The sequence below is a fragment of the Pongo pygmaeus genome, chromosome 3, assembly GCF_028885625.2.
Source record: "Pongo pygmaeus isolate AG05252 chromosome 3, NHGRI_mPonPyg2-v2.0_pri, whole genome shotgun sequence".
NCBI lineage: Eukaryota > Metazoa > Chordata > Mammalia > Primates > Hominidae > Pongo > Pongo pygmaeus.
The window spans coordinates 123,269,449-123,288,817 of NC_072376.2; the positions used below are offsets into that span (position 1 = coordinate 123,269,449).

A 19,369-nucleotide genomic window follows, 5' to 3' on the forward strand; every position below is an offset into this window, starting at 1 on the left:
GAATTAACTCCTGTGAGACTGGGCTGTCATAGAGCCAGGATGCACCTTGGGTTTTGCCACTTTACACGTGTCTGCTTCCCCTTTGACCTTCCCTAATGTTGTAATGGTGCGAAAGCCCTCACCAGAAGCCAAGCAGGTGCTGTTGCCATGCTTCTTGTGCTTCCTAGTCTACAGAAATGTGAGCTAAGTAATCCTCTTTTCTCTATAAATTACCCAGCCTCAGGTATATGTTATAGCAACAAAAAACAGACTAAGACAACACCGTGTATACACAGAAGGCCCAATAGCTCTGTAGGATGTGTAATTCCTGGTACCTAATAGAAAAGCTTTAAATGGAAGCTCTAAGTGAAAAAGAGAGGTGCATACTTGGCCTTTGATGTTACAGTCTACCGCCTATGGGAAGGAATTTGCCAAGAATTTCCTCACCTACTCAAGATCAGATGTGATTTCCAGGTCCTCACCCCAGGGAATGTCTTTCCAGTCTTTTCTGGAATTCGAACAGAGTTTCTCTCAACATTCCTGGCACAGTATGTCTATTAACCCCTCCCATTCTGGATTATTGTTTTTCCTTCCTCTCCTTGTTCATTTATTTGTTCATTTGTTTATTCACTAAAATCAATAAACATTTATTGAGTGTTAAATAGGGAACAGATATCTATTGAATGTTAAATAAGGAACAGATACTGGAATTTTAGTATTCAAAGTAGATCATGATAATGTACGTATCAAAAGGGATGGAGATTGTCATATAGAACCTGCAGTAAACTGTTTTCTTTCACTCCACTGGCTTGGACCTAATAAGCGGAAATTGACCAGCAGTAGTCTTTTGAAATTATTTATATCCAATGTAGATTCATTCAACGTAAGATTACCCAATATCGACTATTTAATCTAGGAGGGTGCCTGTGATGGTGCACGTGCTGGCTGTTCTACCTCTGCTCATCTGGCTGTATTAGGTAACCCTAATATGCTGATCCTCACAAGATGTGGTGCCCTTCATTGGATGCAGTCAGCTCACACAGGTTGGTACTAATAAGATACTGTGGCTAGAACTGGTCTGTGGACTGAAAATCTACACACACCCCCCCCCATATGTGGACTTAGGGTATTTTATTTCTTCTGGCAAAAAAAAATGCATTTAAATAGTATATTCCTTATGGTAGAATTTCAGGCACAGTAGTAGAGCTTTTTCATAGCGGGTGGCCATTCTTAATCTTCCTTAAGTGTACCCAACCCAAAGGTCTATTATCTTCTCTGTACATAAGACCTGGTGATGAGATTGTTGTCTTTCTAAATAAGGGCAAGTTTAAGAGATTTCATATATGTTTGCCACAAGGTCAAGTTTAAGAGATTTCTTTTTTTTTTTTAATTTTATTATTATTATACTTTAAGTTTTAGGGTACATGTGCACAATGTGCAGGTTAGTTACATACGTATACATGTGCCATGCTGGTGTGCTGCACACATTAACTCGTCATTTAGCATTAGGTATACCTTCTAAAGCTATCCTTCCCCACTCCCCCCACCCCACAACAGTCCCCAGAGTGTGATGTTCCCCTTTCTGTGTCCATGTGTTCTCATTGTTCAATTCCCACCTATGAGTGAGAATATGCTGTGTTTGGCTATTTGTCCTTGCGATAGTTTACTGAGAATGATGATTTCCAATTTCATCCGTGTCCCTACAAAAGACATGAACTCATCATTTTTTATGGCTGCGTAGTATTCCATGGTGTACATGTGCCACATTTTCTTAATCCAATCTATCATTGTTGGATATTTGGGTTGGTTCCAAGTCTTTGCTATTGTGAATAGTGCCACAATAAACATACGTGTGCATGTGTCTTTATAGTAGCATGATTTATAGTCCTTTGGGTATATGCCCAGTAACGGGATGGCTGGGTCAAATGGTATTTCTAGTTCTAGATCCCTGAGGATTTGCCACAGACTTCCACAATGGTTGAACTAGTTTACAGTCCCACCAACAGTGTAAAAGTGTTCCTATTTCTCCACATCCTCTCCAGCACCTGTTGTTTCCTGACTTTTTAATGATTGCCATTCTAAGTGGTGTGAGATGGTATCTCATTGTGGTTTTGATTTGCATTTCCCTGATGGCCAGTGATGGTGAGCATTTTTTCATGTGTTTTTTGGCTGCATAAATGTCTTCTTTTGAGAAGTGTCTGTTCATGTCCTTCGCCCACTTTTTGATGGGGTTGTTTGTTTTTTCTTGTAAACTTGTTGGAGTTGATTGTAGATTCTGGATATTAGCCCTTTGTCAGATAAGTAGGTTGCGAAAATTTTCTCCCATTTTGTAGGTTGCCTGTTCACTCTGATGGTAGTTTCTTTTGCTGTGCAGAAGCTCTTTCGTTTCATTAGATCCCATTTGTCAATTTGGGCTTTTGTTGCCATTGCTTTTGGTGTTTTATTCATGAAGTCCTTGCCCATGCCTATGTCCTGAATGGTATTGCCTGGGTTTTCTTCTAGGGTTTTTATGGTTGTAGGTCTAACGTTTAAGTCTTTAATCCATCTTGAGTTAATTTTTGTATAAGGTGTAAGGAAGGGATCCAGTTTCAGCTTTCTACATATGGCTAGCCAGTTTTCCCAGCACCATTTATTAAATAGGGAATCCTTTCCCCATTGCTTGTTTTTGTCAGGTTTGTCAAAGATCAGATAGTTGTAGATATGCGGCGTTATTTCTGAGGGCTCTGTTAAGTTTAAGAAATTTCAAATGTTTGCCACATCTGAGATTTTAAAAAATAATTCCAGTTTAACATAATTTTATGCACATTCTTCCAAATACTTTTTGCTTTTCCTTTCACTATGTTTAGGTAAATTTGAGCCACATTTTTGCCTTTCATTCCTAAGAAACATATAAAAATATTTGACCCATCAAACATTTATTGAAATGTCAGATGATCTTTTCAATAAAAAGAGGGTTTCAAGGGCTAAAATTCAGGAAGTTAATGTGCCAAACTTAAACATGCTATGATCTCAAGAAGTTTAGGATTGCTTCAGAATGTAAAATTAATCAATACAAGATGGGCCTACAATTTAGAAAAACATATCCCTTTTTCCTTTAATTCTTTTTCTGTTACTACTATTTTGTGAGAAAAACAACAGAAATGTTACAGAGTAAAATGGACCTGTTTGCTTTTAAAGTTTTGTTTTTTTGTTTGTTTAGTTTGTAATTTAGAACAGTTTGAAACAACGTTTCTCAGAGTGTGCTCTGTGGAACATAAGGCCCTCAAAAGGTACCTCACCAGAAAAAGCTGTCTTGTCAACTAAATGAGGAAAGCACTCCATCGCGTTTCCTCTCTGGGAGGCTCATAATGTGTGTCACCATCTGGAGGCTCTGCAAGAATGGAGAGTAGTAAAAGAAGATTTTTCACTTTAACCCAGCATTATTTGCTTGGCAAGTAGATCTGTTAATATCCATGGATTGCATACCAAATTTTTCATAGTTACTTAACCCTTGAATATTTATCCTCCTCAGAGCATGGAAGCAGTAGAATGCAATCGTTGATATACGGACTTTAATTTTTTAAATTTTATTTATTTATTTATTTATTTATTTATTTATTTATTTTGAGATGGAGTCTTGCTCTGTCACACAGGATGGAGTACAATGGCACAATCTCTGCTCACTGCAACCTCCGCCTCCCAGCTTCAAGCAATTCTCCTGCCTCAGCCTCCCGAGTAGCTGGGATTACAGACGTGTACCATCACGCCTGGCTAATTTTTGTATTTTTAGTAGAGATGGGGTTTCACCACGTTGGCCAGGCTCTTCTCAAACTCCCGACCTCAGGTGATCCACCTGCCTCAGCCTCCCAAAGTGCTGAGATTACAGGCATGAGCCACCACACCTGGCTGGATATATGGACTTTAGACTCAGACAACCTGGGTTCAAACCCCAGTTCTGCTATTTGCCAGGTGTGTGACCTTGAGCAATCGCTTAACCTCTCTAAATGTCAGTCCATAGCTAAGCTGCCAGTAAATATGAAGTTCATTGCAATTTTTCTTCCTGACCTTGTCATTCAGAAACAAAACGATAGATTTGCATGGATGATGGATTTCCCCACAGGTCAATTTTCACATCTGGAATCTACTTTAAACGTGCTCTACCACATCAAAGTCTAAGGAAGTCAATCTCACTTGGAGGCACACTGCAGAGACAAGCAGTCCTTCCTCCTTGTCCCTCTGTCCTTTCAGACTTCGCCCCCTCTTGTTCCCTCTCTCTTCTTAAGCTTTCCAGCTCCACTACTGCTTTGGCTAATTTCTTTGGGTTCCGCCTCTCTCATTCATCCAGCACCAGCTGAACTGATTTAGGGTTACCTGGCTATGCTTTCCTAATCTAATTCGACAAATATTTACTGAGTACCTAGGTGGTCCTTGAATCACCCTGAGCACCCAATTCCAGGATATGACTTCTCCAAAGACAGAATTGGAATGTTTATATAATATGAGGGGAAAAAAAAATAAAAGAAAACACTTAGCTTCTTTGGCAAGCTATCTGATAAAATAGCTGAAATTCAAGAAGCCCTTTAGTTAGGAGGGAGAGATTGCGAACACAACAGGAAGAAGCCCCAGGCTGAGTGGCAAAGGTTGAGATTTTCTATCGTAAGCACACCTCACCCAAACCCTTCCTCCCTGAAAGCTGCTGACGGAGCTTTGGCGAGGGCTCATCCTCCCGTTGGCTGATAAGCGAAGCCCTGTTTTATATTTAACTCGCTGCAGTGCAGGAGGGGTAGGGGTGGAAATGCGTCGTTTATAAGGGGAGCTGTGACAAACTCCTTGCCAGCCCTCTTCCTCCCACTCGGCTGCTCTTACGGAGTCCTCATTCCACCCCCCTTGTTTCCGCATTCATCCTGAGTGGCTGGTGGGAACGTGAAAAGGGAGAGGAAAAGGCGCAAGAAGCCAGAGAGAGGGGTGTGGGAAAAGCGAAAACAGGCTGCCAAATCAGGGGATTCCTTCCAATTTAAAAAGGAAGTCTGCTGACGTTAGTTAGTTAAATTTAACATCTTTTTATGTGGTAACACTTGACTTCGGAAGCAAAAATGAACTTTGCGGAGAGAGAGGGCTCTAAGAGATACTGCATTCAAACGAAGCATGTGGCCATTCTCTGTGCGGTGGTGGTGGGTGTAGGATTAATAGTGGGACTTGCCGTGGGCTTGACCAGATCGTGTGACTCCAGCGGGGACGGCGGGCCAGGCACTGCGCCAGCTCCTTCCCACCTGCCTTCTTCCACGGCCAGCCCCTCAGGTCCTCCTGCCCAGGACCAGGACATCTGCCCGGCCAGTGAGGATGAGAGCGGACAGTGGAAAAACTTTCGACTGCCGGACTTCGTCAACCCAGTCCACTACGACCTGCACGTGAAGCCCCTGTTGGAGGAGGACACCTACACGGGCACCGTGAGCATCTCCATCAACCTGAGCGCTCCCACCCGGCACCTGTGGCTGCACCTCCGGGAGACCAGGATCACCCGGCTCCCCGAGCTGAAGAGGCCCTCTGGGGACCAGGTGCAAGTCCGGAGGTGTTTCGAATACAAAAAGCAGGAGTACGTGGTGGTCGAGGCTGAGGAAGAGCTTACCCCCAGCAGTGGAGATGGCCTGTATCTCCTGACCATGGAGTTCGCCGGCTGGCTGAACGGCTCCCTCGTGGGGTTTTATAGAACCACCTACACGGAGAACGGACAAGTCAAGTAAATATTAATTTTTGCTTTACCTCCCTTAAGCTCACATATCTGCTTTCCGTTTCTTTTCCTTTCCTTTCCACTTTCCACTTTTGATTATTTTGTTGGTCTGATCTTGATCGGCTCTTGGTTTCCATTCTGGCTGTCCATCTGGGAAGCCAAAATTGTTGCCCTGTTGTATTTCCAAACCCTGTCATAAAACTTGAAAGTAGTGAATGAGCTTCGTAGAGTCAAAAGTCAGTGTGAGTCTTTTATTCCATCAGGAGAAATCATAATATACTGCACCCTATCTTGAAGATTTTCATAAATTATCTCAGGTTTGAGAACTGCCTTTGGTAAATTTCACTAGTGATATTCCCAGGCTATGTAGCAATATATATATAGCAATATATATGAACTTTTAAAGTGGTATTACACTAAATTTATGTGAAACATCAGTAAATTTCAGTTATTATTTTGTCCATTTTTTTTTTGTCCAATGTCTCTTTTTTGGAGAAGAGAGACATTGAAAAATCACATGTGATCCACAGAATTGTCTTTATGTCTTCATCTGGAAAGGAAGACAGGACTGTGTTTTTTTCTGTCTCCTATAGCCAGAACCATGCTTTACACATAGGCTTTCAGGAAATATTCATTGAGTCCACACATCAGTGGCATAGGTAAATTTGGGGGCTTGTTGCTCATCATGCAATATGCAAACCTAATGCTAAGCCTTTTACAACATAAAAGATATATTAAGTAGTTAAATACATACAAATATTTGTATACAAATATCTATCTAGATAGATAGATATTTATTCCACTTACCCACCTATTCGTCTAGCCTTTGTATCGATCAGTGGCTACTACCAGAGCTGTGTTAAAGGCATAAACTCTCTCATGGAACTCCAAAAAACTTTCTTCACACTGTGGATGTAGCCCTTGCATCAGGGAGGAAGGCTACACTACACCTTGTGTTGTCTCTGGACTGCTTTGACCTTTGCTGGCTTAGATTCTGAAGAGGTAAATGATTAAGAAAGCTTCGTGTCACAGTTTAGAGATGTGAGTCTTGGGCCAGTCCACCCACAAATATCCCTTTTTTTTCTGTTGTTTTAAGCATCTTACAAAGCAAGCAAATTTTTTGGTCAAAATTCTTTCTATTGTTTGTCACACAGACCCATGGACTAAAACAAAACATTTAAATATTCCTATATTCCTGTGTGGTAAACTGATAAATTGAGTAGAAGTGATAGTTTGAAGAAAATATCTGGAGGAGTCATGCTTATATAGATCCTATATCTTAATATTGCTAGCAATAAAACACTCTTACCGTTTACATATTTTTTCTGTTCATAAAAATTACATCATTGAAAGCATAAAAATTATCAAAGAGGATAATCAGAAGAATCTGTAAGTAATTTCACTGCCCAGTGGTAATCCCTGCTAGCGTATTAATGTATATTCTGATGTTTTTCTAGGCAATCAAACCTTTAATTGCATTATATCTGTCTATCTATATGCCTTTTTTACTTAATGTCTTGAGAAGTTCCCCTTATTCTTACATGTTTTCAAGAATCTGTTTTTTGTTTTTTATTGAGACAGGGTCTTGCTTGTTGCCCAGGCTGGTCTTGAACTCCTGGGCTCAAGCAATCCTCCTGCCTCCACTTCCCAAAGTGCTGGGATTATAGGCATGAGCCACTGCACACAGCCAAGAATCTGATTTTAAAGATGTGAAGTTATTCCGTTGTTCGAATACACTGTAATTTTTTAAAACAAATTCTATTGTTGAGCATTTGAGTTGTTTCTAGTATTTTATTATTACAAACAAATCACCAGATAACATAGTTCTAAATACCTCTTTGTGTGTACATCTGTTTATTTCCTTAGGTTAGGATATAGTCCTAAAAATAGAATTGCTGGGTCAAAGTGTACAAATATACCAAGATATTGTAATAGTTACTTTGTTTATTGATAACATAAATAATATACAATTATTGAAGAAAACTCAGAAAACAGAGAAAATTATAGGAAAACATAAATTCATCCATAAATTCTTTACCTAAGTATAGCCATTGTCAACATTTAGGCAGAGACTCTTTTAGTACTTTTCTGGACATAGATAGCTGTGGCATAATTATATTACACATAGTATTGTGTAACATGCTTTTTCAATATAACATCAGTGCTTTAATATGTCATTCGATGTTCTTCCACAAATTATTCGATGGATACATGGTAGGCCATTGTGTGACTACAATGTAGTTGATTCACTTTTCCATTAAATATGAGTATTTAAGTTGCCCCTATTTTTTCACCTATAAGGATCTAGAAGAAGGCGCATCCTTATATTGACTATCCTTGTAAATAACTATTTATGAACATTTTCTAATATTTAAGAAAATTCCTAGAAGATGGGCCAAAACTACCTGTGTATAAATGAATGTATGTCTATGTATATATGTGTACATGCATATACATGTATAACATATATATGCATGAACATGTGTATGCATGTGTGTGTGTGTCTTCAAACTGACTTCCAAAAAATATGTCCCAAACTCCATTTCCACCAACAATGTATGAAAGCGACTATTCCTCTGAGCCTTACTAACGATACAATGATTTTTTAAAAGTGTTTGCCAATGGTCGAGGGAAGGGCAATATTCTGAAGAATATCCACCTTAAAGAGATTCTAAAAATTCATTGAAGTGAAAGCAAGTCAAGACTTTTTAAATATTATTGCTAAAACTTTAAAACTGCTTCTTAGATCGTAAAGACAAGAGAAATTTTATCTGAGTAAAACCATCAAAATATTTATAAAATAATAAAATAAAATTTTACACATATTAGGAAGGCCAAAAATTGGAACTATGTAGTTTCCATTAATAAGTTTCTATTATGTACTTTATAAGTCTAAAAAAAGCAATATATACACAAATACTCACTCTCACTCTTTGAGTTATTTTACTGTACCAGTTAATTTTGCTATAAAATATATACCAGAGAGCTGCCCTTCTGAAGCTCAGTTGACTTAACTTTGGATTGGAGATTACGAAATGACGGCAACATTGGTGAGGAAGGCTGATGCTCAGTTCATTTCTCACTGAGGATTGGTGTTCCCAAGTTTGTATGTTTCATTGGGAGCAATTGAAGCTCTCACATTACAAAAGATGCTGCCAGTTCTGTACTGCACACACATGGTTTTGGAACAGATCTGGCGTCTGCTCAATAACCTCATTTAGGCTAAATGGAATACTTTTTGTTTTCCTTGTCTGCAATATTTCAAGCGTATGAGAAAAGTGCATCATGCTTTTTTTTTCTAGCCTGTGAGTAATATTTTGGCAATGCAGCCTCTAGGAGTTCTCATCCACAGGCTCCATATAAGGGCCACCAGAGGGAGTTCACTGGGGGCAGTGCCTTTCTTTCATACTATAGAGTGAGCTTCGTCATATGTGACGTTTGTATCGTTTTAAACGTCATCATAGTAATACATTTGAAGTATGGAGTCAAAATTATATTTTCTGACCTTAATGTAAAATGTAACTCCAGGATTGAGTATTAGCAGTTAGGGATATTAATGTGACAACCACAGTGCAAACTAAACAGGACTGCACTCAGTAGTAACCAAAATTACTTAATTTCTGCAAATACAATCAGGACTTTGAGCTTCACAAACTTCACAGCTACCCAAGTTGCTTTCTCTCAAGATTGAGACATGGGGAAGAAAGGGGACAAAATTTAGAATTCCACATTGTTTTTCTGGGGACAGAGCTGTAGTGGGGCGTGGAAGGAGAAAGTTTGAGAAACATCCAGTCACTTTTCCTTTATTGATCTACCTCTTCCTACTCGCTAGTCTATTCTTCAGGGTCTGAGGAAAATCACTTGGAAGAATTGGAACCTTTGAAATGTTCCTCTGACCACACCCTCCTTCTTCCCATTTTCTCACCATGTTATGTAGGATTTCCAGCTGTTCTCTTCCCTAAAAGAGTTTCCCTCTACTCAAACTCCAAAGTGTATATTTTCTTCTCTCCAAGATTTGGCTTTTCCTTGTCAGCATTTGGATTATGCTTACTTAGCACTTCCCAAAGTATGTACCGCAGAATTCTAGTTGCATGGGGATCTTAGTAGATATTACCAGAAAAATAGCCGGGGAGAGATTCTGTGGCTGAATCAGTTTGTGCAATAATGCTAAATACAAAATGATCTGTTTTGGATTTTGTTTTTAATTATGGAACTTTTCAGAGACTTTTTTTTTTTTTTTTTTTTTTTTTTTTAAAGAGATGAGGTCTGGGCTGGGGTAGAACTCCTGGATCAAACTCATGAGTTCATGAGTTCAAGTGATCCTCCCACCTCAGCTTTCCGAGTAGCTGGGATTATAGGGTTTTCAGAGGCTTTTATATGATAATGTCCTCTATGTAGTTTCCCAGCTATCTGTGACTATGGATTCTTCTGCGGGGTTCCTAAGAGTAGGGATATATGTCTCTCCTTTACTGTTTGGCACACAGTGAGCACTCAAATATTGTCAAATGGAATATATGGAAATATTTTCATATAAGCTCTCACATGACTAGTATCCTCTGGCAAATGCTGAGCCACATTGCATTACCACAGTTCCTCTCCCATAAACGAGCCTAACTTCCACCAATAACATCTCTACATTCCCACTTAGGGTGAAAATTTTCCCTTGGTTCCTTTTCTGCCTACCCTGAGGAAGGGAAGAGTTTATATGTGTATATATATGTGTATATATATGTATATATATATGTGTATATATATGTGTATATATATATATACACATATATATGTGTGTGTATATATATGTGTATATATATATATATATGTACTTAGGAATGCAATCTCCATAGTTTAAAGGCAGAGAAACAGTGGAATTGACAGGAAGTACAACCGGAATTTTAGAGATCATTTCTAGTTTGGGCTTCCAAGGTGTTCTTCGTAGCACTAGTAGGATTTAAGCTGAATTTTGATGTTCTGGTGGGAGTTCAGCAGCAGAGACAAGTGAGAAAGTAAAAGCAGGCAAAAAGGAAAGACACCAAGTCAGAAAAGCAGAGTGGGGACAAGAAAATTAGTTTGTAGGGTAAGTTTATATGAACAGGCTAGCTAGATATCACTGAGGAAAACCCTTATGGAGGAAAAGGAAAAATAGCCATGATAGGCATTATGAAGGAGAAATTACCCCGTGACTTTTTGGATACGGATGGTGAAAGAAAGAGTTAACTCAACTATACACTTGGATATATGAAAGATATTGGAGCAATCCAGGAAAGAGAAGATAAGGATCAGATAGGAAAGGTGATTTCAGGATAGAGAAGAGAGGGCACAATGGAGAAAATAGTTTGGAGGTAAAGTAGTCAAGATTTGCAGATTGATTGACTATGAGGAAGGGTGAGTTAAAGTTATGGGTCTAGGATACCCCAGCTAGCCTTCACCTCAATTGATATTGGAAATAGGTGGGAAGTAGCCAGGTTAGAAGGGAAGGTTGTAAGTTCAGTGTCAGATGTGTTGATGGCTTGTCAGACATCTAAGAAGAGATGACTAGTAGGCACTTGCATAAGTATGTCTGAAGCACAAGGTTAGAGCTTGTAATAAAGATTTAGGAGTTGGGTGGAAACATCGGTGAGATAATCATCATTAAGTGTGTGTGTGTAAGGTGTTCTTACGTGCATGGATGTGTACGTATACTCAAGCACATGTAGTTTCGATCTTGAAATTTTTGTCGTATGTCAGTTTGTTCATTACATTCTTAGATTAGTATGCTGAGCTATTATCCCATTGTCAATAAAAATGTCAATCAAGAATAGATTTTCGGTTGGGCAAGGTGGCTCATGCCTGTAATCCCAGCACTTTGGGAGGCTGAGGTGGACGGATCACCTGAGGTCAGGAGTTCGAGACCAGCCTGGCTAACATGGTGAAACCCCGCCTCTACTAAAAATACGAAAATATGCCAGGGGTAGTGGCACATGCCTGTAATCCCAGCTACTCTGGAGGCTGAGGCAGGAGAATTGCTTGAACCCAGGAGGCAGAGGTTGTAGTGAGTCAAGATCGCGCCACTGCACTCTAGCCTGGGTGACAGAGTGAGACTCCATCTCAAACAAACAAAAAAAGAATACATTTTCTTTTTGGTCTTGTTTACTTGTTGCAGGAGGCTAAGTAAATTTCTTTTATTTTGGAAGCAAGAAAACAAAAAGAAATTTTACTTGACCTTGAATATCTTCTACATAGAAAAAAAGCAATTGGAAAATAAAGTTAAATAACTAACTGGTTCATTCAAACCGCCATAAAAATACATACAGGTCTGAACAATCTAGAGGGGTTGTTTTTCACCAATCTGCTCCTCTATGTAATTCTGGAACCCTTTATTTAGTCTATATAGACCCCTAGCAATTGTACCACCTGTCCTGAATCAGAAGCTCTGTGTTTAAGGATTTCACCCAAAACTTGCTATTTATTTTGCTGGTCCAACATATAAAATTGCTCAGCACAGCCAGAGAGTCTTCACTGGAAACAAAATACCAGATGATTTATGAGATAATTAGGTACCTTTTTTGGATTTTTTTTTTTTAGAGTCAATTCAGAGTGATCCAAGCCATAACTTGTGCCATGGCCCCTTCTCCCTCAGTTTTCTCTAAAGTCACCTTGATCTGATCCACTCAGAGATGCCAGAGAAATGCTCTTCCCTTTTGGAAATGACTAAATTGCATAGACCATCATTTTATCGTGCTAGGTCTAGTAAGTGACTTATTAATGTGGCATAGGGAGGCCCTTGTGGGAAGGTGGTTTACTCCAACACATTTGCCTGGCATGATAATTATTCAGGACGTACCCACAAGTCACTCCTGAACATATTGTGCTATTAGTCAGACTTTTTCTCTTAATTTGCAACACAAGTCATCTGATTTTAATCACTGAATAAAATCTTCCCAAAGAAGTTGTGATCTAGAATTGTTTTGTATTGTTATCTCTTATTCCTTGTTTTCAACTTTGCATACACTTGGAAAAGTTTAGGGCTGACTGATGGAATTTAGGATATATAAAAAGGAGCTTTTGAGTTATTCTGAAGTTCATGAGAAAAAGAACAGGTTACCATTTTAAAAATGCTTATATTGCCTATAGTGTATATACACCAAGTAATTTTGTTCCAGTATATATTGCAGTCAAATGAAATAATTTGAAATATTTCAGATTGTGAAAGTGCTATGTCAGAAAGCACAGTTCGCATTCTAGATTTATAAGATGTAAATTGAGGTATATCCTAACCGCATTATGTAAATTTTAAGGGAGTTTCAAATGTATTACTACATGTAATCTACCCCTTTGCACTTCCCCATAACGCTGTGAGGAGGCCATACATGCTCTGGTGACCAGGTTTTACAGATGAGGACACTAAAAGTCTGGGGTTTTGTGACTTGGTCAAGATCACACTTTAGTAGCTGAAGTGGATTAGAATGTAGGAATTTTTGCTCTTAGAAAAGGGTTTTCCCCATAAAATCATATTGGCTCTGAACTTTAAAAAAGAAAAAGAAAATAAACATTATATAGCTCTTCTGGTTGATGAATGTCACTGTATCTGTATCTGGGTCACTGTGATTGAGTTAGACTTGCTGTGACTGACATTTGCTGAGAGGACCACTGAGCTGGACCAAACACACTGCACAGAGAAATCTCCCACACTGTTCGGTTCCATGTCCATTGGCAAGCTCAGGAATATGCTAGTTTAGGAAGGTAGTTTTTGCCTACAATCAAGCAGAATGGCTTTTAAAAAGAGAAGGTGAGAAAAGGATTGAAAATTATTTTCTTTCCTGGGATCTTAGGAATATATATTATACATATTATATATATATAATATATATTCATATTCTGGCATCCATCCAAGAGTAAAATAGAGTATTTGAAAACATACCCCATGGCTATAGCTTAGGAAAGTGTAATTCCACTCCCTCCTTCCTCTCACCTCCCACACACGAAGATGTGTGTGGTGTGCGCATGCACACGCGCACACTCACACACACTCATCTTCTCAAATTAGTTAGCTGGCATATTTCTGAGGTGTGACTCAGCGGAGACATTCTTGCAAGGAGTGACTTTTGCTTTTCCTCTGCCTCTGAAGACATCAGAAGTCAGAAGAATTCAGAAGAAAAAGGCAGCTGACTAAACATGGGGTTGGAGCTTGGTGGATCTTATAAAACTTTCAAACTCTGGGAAAGTGTACAGGCTTTTTTAGAGTCTGATATATTTGCAATTAACTACGATCTGCAAGATGTTTAGAAACCTCAATTGACTAAACTATTAATGTCACAAAACTAATCAATGATTGTTCTATTGCAGAATGAATTCTTAACTGAGGCTTTTCTTGGGTAACTTTATTGTGACATAATTTCAAACTCAAAGGAAAGTTATAAGAACGGTACTAGGAATTCCTAGAAATACTTAACCTAGATTCACCAATTGTTTACATTTTAGCCTGTACCCCTTCCGCTTCCTTTCCAGAGCACATGGAAACATCCTCTCCCTTTACCCCTTAACATCAGAGCATATTTCTTAAGTACGGGGGCATTCTCTAAAATAAACATAGTGCAGTCATCAAAATCAAGAAATTTAACATTGGTACAATTATCTAATTCACAGTCTGTAATAAAATTTTATCAACTAACCTAATGATGTCTTTTTAAACGATTTTTTTCCCAGTCCAGTACCCAGTCTGGAATGGTGCATTGCATTTAGCGTCATGCCCTTTTAGACTCCTTTAAACTGAAACCAGTCCCTTAGTCCTTCTTTGTCTTTCTAAAGTTAATATTTTTGAAGAATACAGGCCAGCTATTTTGAGAATGTCCCTCAGTTGTAGTTTGTCTGATTTTCCTCATGATTTAAAAATGCAAGTTAAGCTTTTTTTTTCCCCCCCCTCTGTCAGGACTATCACAGAAGTGATGAGTCTCTTTCAGGAAATCACATTAGAGACACATTGTGCTGATTTTAACTATCATTAGTGATGCTTCCTTTGATAGCTTGCTTAAGGTAGTGTCCACCAAGTGTCTCCATTGTAAAGTTACAATGTTTCTCTTTAGGTAACTTTCAGGGAGTTTTTTTTGAAACCTTGCAAATATCCCTTCCTCACCAAACTTTCACCCCCTGGTTTTGGCATCCACTGATGATTTTTTAAAATCATTTTTTCCTCCAAATATTATTAGTAGGCAATCTACTGGAAAGAAGAACTTTCCCTTCTCATCCATTTATTTATTCGTTTTTAAAAAATCAGAGTAAGGACTCAGAGATTGTTAATTTGTTCAATGAGTTATAATCCCATGGTTTATTTTGATGTTCCAATGCTCCCATAATTTGCCAAAGGCAGTCAAATCCTTGGCTGTAATAAATCCTTGAATCAAAATAAAATGCATGCTCTTCTCATGATCTCTGATATTTTCCTGATCTGGTCTCTGCTGACCTCATGTCAAACTTATCTCTGGCTCCAGTCCGTCTGGTTCAGTGTTCTTTAGCCACACTGGACACCTTTCAATTCTTCAACCACAGCAGGTTCTTTTTCATCTTAGGGACTCGCACTTGCGGTTCCTTCTACTTGAACACATTTCCCTGAACCTCCACTTGCCTGGCTTTTTCTCATTATTCAGATCTCGGCAAACCAAGAGATTGTGACTACTCTACCTAATGTTGTTTACCACTTTTCCTAGTCATTCTCTGTCTCTTCCAGTGTTTTATTTTCTAGATAGCTGTCATCACTCTCCTAAATTATTTATTTATTTGTGTGTCTCTTGTCTAACACTCTGTAAGCAGTCTGGAATCTTATCTATACATGTAACCGCCCAATGGGTTCACCTTGCCCACTGCCTAGACAGAGCCGATTTATCAAGATGGGGGGAATTGAAATGGAGGAAGAGTAATTCACACAGAGCCAGCTGTGCAGGAGACTGGAATTTTATTATTACTCAACTTTGTCTCCCCGAGCATTTGGGGATCAGAGTTTTTAAGATAATTTGGCAAGTAGGGGTTTGGGAAGTGGGGAGTGCTGATTGGTTAAGTTGGAGATGGAGTCATAGAGGGTCGAAGTGAGTTTTTCTTGCTGTTTTCTGTTCCTGGGTGGGATGGCAGAACTGGTTGAGCCAGATACTGGTCTGGGTGGTGTCAGCTGATCCATCAAGTATGGAGTCTGCAAAATATCCCAAGCACTAATCTTAGGTTTTACAGTAGTAATATTATCCCCATGAGGAATTTGAGGAGGTTGAGACTCTTGCAGCCAGAGGCTGCATGACCCCTAAACTGTAATTTCTAATCTTGTAGCTAATTTGTTAGTCCTGCAAAGGCAGACTGGTCCCCAGGGAAGGAGGAGGTCTTTTCAGGAAAGGGCTATTATCAATTTTGTTGCAGAGTCAAACCATAAACTGAATTCCTTCCCCAAATTAGTTCGGCCTATGCTCAGGAATGAACAAGTACAGCTTAAAGGTTAAAAGCAAGATGGAGTCGGTTAGGTCTGACTTTTTACACTGTCATAATTTCCTCTGTTATAATTTTGCAAAGGCGGTTTCATACAGCTGCTAGAAAAATGTCTGCAAATGTGTGCATGCATGCATAGTGCTTGTGTGTGCACGTGTGTGTGTGTGGAAGGGACTCAGTATTTCTTGGGTGAATGGATGATATAATAATTTAGCCTGATATTCTTTATGATATGTCTTTCTTAGTTTCGAGAACCCTGAAGGACAAAATTTTTCCTTGTACAAATTATTAATGAATAGAAATTACCATTTCTTTACTTTTATACTTTTTACTTTGCTTCATTTTCTAATAAGCAAATATACACTATTCTCTTACTTTTTACATGTAATATGTTTACATGTAAAAAGTGTATGCTTATTGATTTTTTTGAGCAATTACTCATAAAATAATATTTTCATCTTGAAATTATGAAAATACTAAACATTAACATTTTAGTTTACACAAGCATATGCCTAGTTAGAGCCATTAAAAAAAACGCTGCTGTCTCTTTTTAAGAGTGAGCTTTAAACTAGGACAAAGGTTACTTCACCTAGGAGATTACTCAGCACTGCCTTTACATGGAAATGAAACTGGGGGTTTTGTCCCTGGTGTAATATAAATAACAAAGAATGTGCCATTAGGGACAGGGACTGGGGGCTCTGGAATAAACTCCACTCTGTGACAGAAGACAGCTGTTCACTTCCCATAAGGGCAGTTAGACACAAGCTTTTAAGTTTGGCCTTGTGTTTATCTACTCAATGGGTTTGGGGTGGAGAGAGTACTAGCTCATAATTGGATTTATTTTTGCTCCTCCACAGAGTTTTAGTTATGGCACCAAAATAGCTGTTAGGTTGATGCAAAAGTAACTGTGGTTTTTGACAAATAAATATGTGAATGAAATATCTGAAGCAATCTGACTCAGAATTTTTAAAAAATTTGTTAACCTAAAAATTCCAGGAAAACCTTTGACAAATATTTGATAGTCTTCTAGATGGAACCTCATTTTTAGAAATGTAATAGTTATAATTGCATAGCTGATTTTTTTTTTTTCCTTAGGAATAGAGACATAGGGGTTGTCAGAAGAGGCAGCATGCATTTTGTTTGTGTGTTTGTTTCTAAGGAGCATAGCGGCCACCGATCATGAACCGACAGATGCCAGGAAATCCTTTCCTTGTTTTGATGAGCCCAACAAAAAGGCAACTTATACAATATCTATCACCCATCCCAAAGAATATGGAGCACTTTCAAATATGCCAGTGGCGGTAAGTATTTTTTAAATGCTTTGTTTATGCAGAGAGTCTGTTGATAACATTAGGCCAATTACCTGATTTTCTGTGAAAGAGAACTCATTGAATTCTAAAACTAAATGTGCACTAATAGTTTATTTAGCCGAGTGAAATACATTTTGGCAATCTTTTTCTTTGAGTCCTAGAAGTCTGTAAGGTATCACAGTCCAGTAAGAAAGCCACATTGGTGTTTCTATGCAAGAGACAATGCCATAGACACACACATCAGCTTGGGCTCTGCTTAGCTGCCAGAATCCCTGAGTCGTGACAAATTACAGTAATGACAAACTAATGGAATTACAGACTTGACAATATTTGAGGGCTACTCGCTATTTAGTTTTCAGGTGAATATAAATCCAGTTTTTGTTTTTTGTTTTTTTTAAAAAAAAGATAAAGCTACTATTTAAAAAAATCCTCACTTAAATACTGGGTTGTGGAAGCAAACTCCAGGGAACACTTTGCCCATAGACTCCTTTGGTGAGTGGGAAGTGCTTGTTAAATGTCTGGAGAAAAAAAAACAGGCTATAAAAAAGGATGAGTTCATGTCCTTTGCAAGGACATGTATGAAGCTGGAAACCATCATTCTCAGCAAACTAACACAGGAACAGAAAACCAAACACCACATGTTCTCACTCATAAGTGGGAGTTGAACAACAAGAACACATGGACACAAGGAGGGGAACATCAACACCAAGGCCTGTCAAGGGGTTGGGGGCTAGGGGAGCGACAGCATTGGGAGAAATACCTAATGTAGATGACGGGTTGATGGGTGCAGCAAACCACCGTGGCACGTGTATACCTATGGAACAAACCTGCACATTCTGCACAGGTATCCCAGAACTTGAAGTGTAATAAACAAATAAATAAATAAAATTTAAAAAAGAAAAAAGAGAAAAAATTTTTTAAAAGGCTGATAATTTCTGCCTGTATAAATTATTTATTAACATAAAACTCTTCTCTCTGTTATTGTGTCTCATCCCTATAATGGATAATGTTGTTACCTAAAGTTTCATTACCTCAAAGTTGAGATTTTCATACTTTACATATTCGACATGTAAAAGGGCCAGGGTCATCTTTAGGTATAATAATCAGAAGGACACCAGCCCCAAATTATGTCTCCCATCTTTCTGATCCACTATTTGAAATATTGTCATTAAAATTCACCTTTTTAAGTGATAAAATATTCCTTGAAAAAGCAACGACAAAATAAAGCAAATAAACACTTAAGAGGATTAAAATGTACTCTTAGCAGCCATCCATGCCTCAGTGAGAGTTAATTATCAATTTGTTTTCTTCTAAGGTTTGATTGGAGAAGAAAGAGGAAAGGATAAACTTAAAGTATGACACACCAATCTAGATGAAGTTGGGGGAAAAAATGGCAAATTCACCAATTTCTGCTTAAGATCTTCCCTTATGGCCTTTTCACTGTGCAGAGTTACACTTTACCCTCTACTAGATCCAGATAGTAGTCCTGGAAGAAGGAGAATATTCTGGGTTCTTAGGAGATCAAAACTAACACTACTAGGTTTTTATGGTAGAGTAATGTAGCCTGGAGCCCCACCACGATTATACAAGGGCATGCACACACATGCTTGAAGTGTCAGCCGCACCTATTCTAATCCAGCCTCCCTCACTTAATCTCTTTTTAAACCATCCCAAATAGAGTGGCTGCAGGAGATGTGGAAATGTTTAATAATGGAAACAGGAGTTGGGCAAGTATTCATGGTTGAAGTGTTAGGATTGGTGATCGACAGTGAGGACAGCAGAGCTGGCATGGACAAAACAAGCCAGATAGGTCAGTAGTTGTGTCAAGCAATAGAATCCTCCTCTCTGTCCATGGAGACCGAGCCACTGACTTTGGTGACCATACCTTTGGTCTTTGATGTAGACAACCAAAGATGGAAAAGAGAAGCCAATG

General features: G+C 38.7%; 1 protein-coding gene across 1 annotated transcript in view; it reads left to right on the forward strand.

The window, feature by feature from the left end:
• The first annotated feature begins 4,757 nt into the window (after window positions 1–4,757).
• ENPEP (glutamyl aminopeptidase) overlaps window positions 4,758–19,369 on the forward strand; it is a 96,314-nt gene continuing 81,702 nt past the window's right edge. Inside the window, exons 1-2 of the mRNA XM_054485806.2 lie at window positions 4,758–5,695; window positions 17,286–17,427. Of these exons, the coding sequence (XP_054341781.1) occupies window positions 5,052–5,695; window positions 17,286–17,427 (786 nt within the window). The 5' untranslated portion in view covers window positions 4,758–5,051. The remainder of the gene's footprint in view (window positions 5,696–17,285; window positions 17,428–19,369) is intronic.